Source organism: Echinops telfairi, unplaced genomic scaffold (genome assembly GCF_000313985.2).
Source record: "Echinops telfairi isolate 266 unplaced genomic scaffold, ASM31398v2 ScPeMD7_60;HRSCAF=208, whole genome shotgun sequence".
NCBI classification, from domain to species: domain Eukaryota; kingdom Metazoa; phylum Chordata; class Mammalia; order Afrosoricida; family Tenrecidae; genus Echinops; species Echinops telfairi.
In genome coordinates, this window is record NW_022103958.1 from 43,702,883 (window position 1) to 43,711,069 (window position 8,187).

The window sequence follows — 8,187 nt, forward strand, 5'->3', positions numbered from 1 at the left end:
AATGTACAAATGTGCTTTACCAATTGATGTATGTATGGATTGTGATAAGAGTTGTATGAGCCCCTAATAAAATGATTAAAAAAAAGATTTCCACTATGTGCACACATATATGCAATCCATAACAGTTTTAAAGATCCGCAACTATTTAGTGTGTCTTTTTTTATGTTTGCAACACCAGAGAATGTACCTTGTGATGGAACTTTGTGAAGATGGAGAACTCAAAGAAATTCTGGATAGGAAAGGGCATTTCTCTGAGAATGAGACAAGGTGGATCATTCAAAGCCTTGCATCAGCTATAGCGTATCTTCACAATAAGGGTAAGAAGGTGATCATCCAACTCATTGATTCCGTGAATGCAACTATTGTTTTGTTTAAGAGTAGTTGTATTCAGGATTCCTAGTCATGTAATCAATGGCTGCTAGTGCAGATTTTATTCTTACAAACTGTGTTTACACATTATTCAACTTACTTTATTATTCTTTGGTGTCATGCTCCTTTCATTTGATTCAAGATTAAGTTGACCTACATGTGATGTTAGAATTTCCTCATTTTACATGTGAGAAACAACTTTGTTCCAAACAGGTGATATGGCATGGTTAGGTATGGCAGAGTTGACACTGGAACCCAGTGGTTCATTCAGCAGATACTTAACCATTGCTTTGTGATTGGTCTTAGAGCTACCAGGATTAAAGGAAAAGGCCTCTGCTCCTCCAGAAATCCAGCCTGGTAAAAGGTTGAGAAGGGAATATCTAATTCAACAGGGTAATTTCTCTAACAGGCATATAAGGATCAAGGACTCTAGGAGTAGTGTAAGTGCTTCATTTGCTTTGGAAAGCCGGGAGAATTCACACAGGAAGCAATGGTGGGGTTGAGGAATAAGAAGTCAGGGGGAAAAGGAGAGCTTTCTTGGCATGAAAACAATTTTTACAAGGATAGGAAGCTGAAACCTGAATAGTGGGCTAGTGCCATTTCTCCCACATTGAGCCATAAATGCAGTACAATTCCAAACAAAACATAACAGGATTTTTCATGGAAGCTGCTTAAGATTATTTGGACATAGGTGAGAATAGCCAAGAAGATAATAAAAAAGAGCAGTGGAGACGGGGGCTTGCCCTCCCAAGGATAAAAATATATTGTAAACTTTTATTTATCTATGAAGAGAAAAACAGAGCAATAGAGACAATAAAGATTTCAAAAACGAAACTGGGGACTAAGTAAGGAAACAATAAAGAGGTATAATTTCCAGTCCAGGGCTCACTCAACTACATTTCCCTTACAATCATACAAATAGCTTTTTAAACCTATGGAAATGATCATTATGGATATGAACTGAACTTGCTATTTGCAGAAGAAGATTGGTAGATGATTATTTGCATGCACGTAAATATCCTATCTGTGCTCTGACACATCCCAGGGAATTTTTTTTGATTGATTAAAAAATTAATAAGTCAATAAAATGTAGGGAGATGTTTGTTGATGTTGTCCATTGAGCCCATTCTGACTCACAGCCGCCCTGTGCACAACAGACTAGAACACCGCCCGCCCTGGGCCGCCCTCCCCAGGGTGGTTTTGCTGGCGCCCCTTGTTGCAGCCACCATGTCAGTTCACCTCTTGGAGGGTCTTGTCCTTTTTCACTGTCCTCCTCTGCCGAGCATGATGTCCTTGTCCAGGGGCTGTTCTCTCCCATATCTGAAATATGTGAGGAAAAACCTCGGCATCCTCAGTTTCTGGCAGTGCTTCTTCCGAGACAGCTTTGTTTGTTCCTTTGGCAGGTTCACTAGTCTTCACCAGCACCACAGTTCACAGGCATAGATTCTTCTCCAGTCTTCCTTCTTCAGCGTCCACATTTCACGTGCATAAGGAGCAATTGAAAACGGCATGACTTGGGTCAGGTGCACCTTATCCTCAAAGTGCACCCTTGCGCTCTCACCCTTAAAGAAATCTGGTGCAGCAGACTTAGCCAGTACAATGCATCCTTGGATGTCTTGACTGCTATTTCCATGAGTATCAGTTCCTGGAGTTTCTGTTCGGCTCTTTTCCATAATTTCTTCCATTTGTTTTAGCTACTGTAGACTGAAGAGCAAGTGTCAGAGTCACTTCTGACATCCACCTTGATCTCGTAAATGACTGCTTTCCTCATGTATGATGTTCTTGGTAACAGCCCACAGCTGGTCAGCTCTCGTCATTAGTATCAAAAGACTCAAATATATTTTAGGGATACTCCAGAAATTCATGGGGAATATACTTGAGGTCATATTTTGACTCTCATGGACTTGTTTCAATTTTCTTCAACTTCCGCTTGAACTTACATATGAACAATTAATGAATGTGTTGTTCAGTCAGCGCCCAACCTGATTTTGGCTGCTGATAGTAAGCTTCTTCATGGTCTCTTCCCACAGATGTAGTCCATATGATTTATTTGCATCCTATCTGGAGCAGTCCACATGCATAGTTGCTGTTTATGTCATTGAAAAAAAATGTGTTTGCGATGAAGTCATTGACCTTGCAAAATGATATCATGCAATCTCCAGCTATATTTCTGTCACCCAGGTCATATTTCCCAATAGCTATTCTTCTTTTTATAACATTCACATTCTAATCGCCAATAACTATAATGCATCTTTGATCAATTTTAAACTAAAAAAGTTGGTAGGATTTTCAATTTCTTTATTAGCTTTAGTGGTTGTTTTGTAAATTTGAATAGTAATTGTATTAAGTGGACTTCATTGTGTACTTATAGATATTATCTTATCATGAACAGTATTGTACTTCAAGATAGATCTTGAAATGTCCTTTTTGACAATGAATGTCATGCCATTCTTCCTGAATTTTTCATTACCAGCATAGGAAGCCCTATAGTTACCTGGTTAATAATGGTCAGTCCCAGTCCATTTAACTTAATATTTATGTGCTTGATTACATTTTTGATGACTTCCTGTTTTCCTAGATTCATGTGATTTGCAGTCCAAGTTCTATTTATTAATAGATGTTTGTAGCAGTCTTATTTTGGTCCTGCCCCATCAGCACATGGAGGTGCAAAAGCTTTAACTCCATCCATATCATTATGGTAGACTCTGTTTTGAGAAGGTAGCTCTTCTCCCATTTAATCTGAGTTCCTTCTCACCTGAGGGGCTCATCGTCTTGGACTATATCAGACAGTGTCCTGCTGTTATTTGTGGCATTTTTCAATATCTGGCAGTCTGCAGCTGCTCTTCATAAGGTTTTCATCGACTAAATCCTCAGAAGTGGACGGCCTGGTTTTTTTTTTTTATAGTCTTTTCAGTCTGGAAGCTCTGTTAAAACTTGTTCCCCATGGGTGACTTTGCTGGTATTCGAAATACCAGTGACATAGCTTTTAGCACTACAGCCACATATGCAAGTGACAATAGTACAATGAACTGAGCTACAAGTGGTCAAGTGGTGAAAAATGAATATAATTTATGAATGTAACCAGATTGGAGCCCCAGTGGTATAGGGGTTATTCATTGGGCTGCTAATTGCGAGGTCAGCAGTTCAAAACCACCAGCCACTCCCATCAGAGAAAGATGGGGCTTTCTACTCTTGTAAAAAGTTGCAGTCTAAACCCTCTGAACATCACTGAAGATACAGCACTGAAGATACAGCCTGGGGAGAGTGGCAGGTCTGCCCAGACCACATGGGAGCAAACAAAGAGGGACAGAGAGAGAGAGAGAGAGAGGACTGCATCCTGGCCCACCAAAACCAAGCCTTGAGGATGACATTCCTGCTCAGAGCAGGAAATGCAATGAGAGGACTGTGGGGCTGGCCCCACCATGAGACACAACCCCTCACTGACCCATAGAGCTACAGGGGGCAGCGTTGGAGATACAGTGTGGGAAGTGTGCCCAGTCTGACACCCCTCCTCCCCCACACCAGAGCAAAACACAAAGGCTGTGCCACAGAGCAGCAAGGGGAGCAAAGCAAGGAAGTACCCGAGGAATCCAAAAATAAGACCTTGGAATCAGTGGGCAGGGCATGACACTTTACCAGATCCTATTGGAAGACATTCTGAAGGGGCAGCAGACAGACTGGAACAATTTATAGGCTTTTCTTTTTTATTCTCTTTTACGGCCCCCCCCCCCCTTCCTTTTTTCCTCATGTCTATCACTATAGGATAGGCAGGATAACCAATCCCTAGGAGAAAACTATGGGCCAATAGCTCCGGGCGGACATGGGAGAGGAAGAGGTGGTGGAAAGGGAGCGGGGAGCCAACAAACCCAGGGATAAGGGAACAATAAGAGATCTAAAATCGATGGCAAGGAGGGTGTAGAATACCTGATGGGATTTGATCAAGTCCAGTGTCACTGAAAGAAAGTACTGAGAGTTGAGTGAAGATTGAACATGATAGTGGGACAGGAAGAAAGTAAAAAGAAATAGAGGAAAGAACTAGGAGGCTAAAGACATTTATACAGGTATAAATATAGGCATGCACATATGTAAACACATATATAATGATAGGGAGATAGGTCTATGTACATATATTTAAATATTAAGTATTAAGGTAGTAGACTGGCATTGGGTCTCTACTCACGTACTTCCTCAATGCAGGAACATTTTGTTCTAATAACCTGGCATTCTTTGATGCTCACCTTCCCAACAAGATCGCTGAAGTCAAAATGGGTGCATAAGTAAATGTGGTAAAGAAAACTGATGGTACCTGGCTATTAAAAAATATAGCATCTGGGGTCTTAAAGGCTTGAAGTTAAACAAGCAGCCATTTAGCAGGGAAGCAACAAAGCCCACATGGAAGAAGCACACCAGCCTATGTGATCACAAGGTGTTGATGGGAACAGGTATCAGAAGACCCCAAACAAACAAATATACCTTGAAAATGATGGGGTCGGAGTGGAGACCCAAAGAATATCTGTAGACAATTGGACATTTCCTCCCAGAAGAGTCACAGGGCTACCAGGGGAAAGAACGAGGCAGCCAGGATGCAGCATAACATTGATGGAACACACAACATGATTCTAGTTCTTCAGTGTTTCCTCACCTTAACCCCCACTATCATGACCCCAGTTCTACCTAACAAATCCAGATATACCGGACCGCGTACACTGGTACAGATGACTCTTGACACACGGAATCCAGGACAGATAAACCCTTCAGGAACAGTAATGAGAGTAGCAATACCATGAAGGCAGGAGGATGGTAGGGGGAGAAAGGGGAGAAATGGGAACTGACTATAACGACTGATGTATAACCCACCTCACCTCCACCCCCAGGTGGACGAACAACAGAAACGTGGGTGAAGGGAGACAGTGGACAGTGTAAAATAACAAAAAAAATTTATAATTTATCAGGGCGCCATGAGGGTGGGAGGATAAAAAGAGGAGCTGATACCAAGGGCTCAAGCAGAAAAATGTTTTGAAAATGAGGGAAACATATGTACAAATGTGTTTGATACAATTGATGTATGAATTGTTATAAGAACTCTAAGCGCCCCCAGTAAAATGATTTATTAATTTGAAAAAGAAAGTTACAGTCTTGGAAACCCATAGGAGAAGTTCTACTCTGCACTATAGAGTTGCCATGAGTCATAGTTGATTTTATGGCAGTAAGTTTGGTTTGATTTTTATGTAACCAGAGGAGCTCTAGTGATGTAGTGGTTACACATTGGCCTGCTAACCACAAGTTCAGCAGTTCAAAACTACAGCTACTCCAGGGGAAAAAGATGAGGTTTTTTTACTCGCACAAAGAGTTACAGTTTTGGAATCCCACAGGAGCCAGTTCTGTCCTGTCCTATAGGATCATTATCAGTCAGGATTGCCTCCATAGCATTGGATATATGTAACCAGGTTGCAATATGCTAAATGTTCATATTGGCAGCAAATATTAGCAGAAAAGTAAAGAAGTACTTTTCTATTTGAGAAACTCACTGCCATTGAGTTACTTCTGAGTCTTAGTGACCCTTTGAATATATAAGGATGTGGGAAACATTTTTAGGCTTGGGTCTAAGGTTGTCTCCGTCAGCCTTGGAATACTTAACCTGGGCAGGATACTTCCTCCTGCCCACCAGGCCAGTCTTCATGCAGAGAAACGGGGGAGGGCAGTGGGGGAATGGGTAGATACGAGGAGGTCAAAGAAAACTACTCTTTAAGGTTATGACATATGAATATAAAAGGTTTATAAATAAGAGAATGGAAAAAGCAGAATTACACTTGGCCCTACTCACAATTTTCAAGAGGACATTAGTTTGTCAAACGTACTACTTCTGTTTATAGTCCCTGTAATTATCTTTCCCTACTGATTTCATTTGATTTGTTGTTTGATTTCTTGATAGATATAGTACATAGAGATCTGAAACTGGAAAACATAATGGTCAAAAGCAGCTTTATTGATGATAACAATGAAATGAACTTAAACATAAAGGTAAGCTATGAGAAATGGTGGTAAATATTTGCCTATAGCAGTCTGATAGCAAATTAGGAAAGTGAATTCATGCTCTTTTTAGTTAAGTATTCAGTAAATTTGGTTTGGTTTGGATTGGTAGGTTTTGAGCAGCCATAATATAAATGGATTATGATAAAAAGTTTTCACAAAAGAGCTCCAGTAAAAAAATGGTAGCTTAGATGTATATACTACAGAAACCATCCACAAAATAATAATAATAATAATAATAATGAAGAAATCAGCATGGAGGAAAAACTTGGGGCCCTAAATCTCTAAGGAGGGGAAGGAAAGCTGAGTGAGCTGAATCCATACTCATAGAGAATAAACAACCCAGGAATCCTGAAAGCTGTGAGTGAGGGTGGGGAGTGATGGTGATTGGGAGGAAGGGTCTGCTGAAATGCACTAGGAAGCTGTTGTGGTGGGGACTTGGACCATCCCCAGTCCTGTGGGGCTCCCGAGTGCACAGAGGGGTGGTGATCCCACTCATTTACTAATAGACTATGATTGCCAGTTTACATGAGGGCATATTTCTTTCCTTTTCCTCCCACTAAACTGGTGGATTGAGCTAGTGGAGCAGAGCTTATTCACGTCCACTCTCCACATGGCCATCTCCAATAGCTTGGGGCTACCAGACTAGGTGTGAGTCATGAAGTTTTCATTTCTGAATAGGGAGTTACATACTTTCCTGTTTCGTGGCAAAAGCAAGTACCTTATGAGGTAATGCTGAAGTGGCAGGGGCAAATACCCCCGAGGCTCTCTGCCACAGAGGGGACACAGCCAGAGATCACCAGAACATGCATCGCTTTTTCAAAACAACAGAGCTTGAGGGGTGGACTGCGGGAGCTAGGTTGGGGCTAACACCCACTTAGCACTAAAGGAAGTTGGCAGTACTCTGAGGTTACCAGGGCTGCTTTGATCTTTTCCCCCTTTTGTTTTCAACTGCTGGATCCAGCCTAAAGTCTTTTTGTCTCTCTCTCTCTCTCTCTCTGCTTGCTTCATTATTATTATTATTTTTTGCTGTTGTAGATATGTCTTTACTTTTTAGTCATTTCTTTTTTTAAAATTTAATTTAACTTTTTTTACTTTTTAGTCATTTCTGCCTTGCTCAACATCACTTAGACAATGGTTCCCACATGACTTAACCATCCTTTGACCTCTAACTGCTGCACTTGACAGGCAAGGACCATCACTCATGCTAGTATCTCCAGATCAACAAATAAACAAATTATAAAACACATGATGTCTGAGAGTCAAGAGACAATTACAGTTTATATAACAAAACAAGGTAAAATTGCACAAACAAGTGGCTGATGTCTAGAACCAAAAGACATCCCTCAGGAAGATAAGGTATTGTAATCACCAGAAAAGAAATTCGGAAGAATAATTTTTAGGTAAAAAAGATATAAATCACTATGGAGAGAAAAAAGAAAAATCCAGGAAAACACTACAAGAGCAATCTGACAAAATACATGAAAAATTGGAAATCATACAAATATGCCAAATAGAAATCTGGAAATTAAATACTAAGATATTAGAAATAGATACTACATTGAGAGAGCAAAGAAGTAGGATTTAAAAAATGAAAGGCTAGATTAGTGAGCTGAACATACTTCTCTCAGTACCAAACTAAGAAGAAAATTCACCAATTATTTTATTTATTTATTTATTTTAATCATTTTATTAGGGGCTCATACAACTCTTACCACAATCAATACACACATCAGTTGTGTAAAGCGCATTTGTACATTCATTGCCCTCATCATTCTCAAAACATTT

The 8,187-nt window shown here is 40.3% G+C and overlaps 1 protein-coding gene across 1 annotated transcript in view; it reads left to right on the top strand.

The window, feature by feature from the left end:
- Window positions 1-8,187, top strand: part of STK33 (serine/threonine kinase 33) — a 222,361-nt gene that overhangs the window by 116,415 nt on the left and 97,759 nt on the right. Inside the window, exons 6-7 of the mRNA XM_045290987.1 lie at window positions 179-317; window positions 6,302-6,390. Of these exons, the coding sequence (XP_045146922.1) occupies window positions 179-317; window positions 6,302-6,390 (228 nt within the window). The remainder of the gene's footprint in view (window positions 1-178; window positions 318-6,301; window positions 6,391-8,187) is intronic.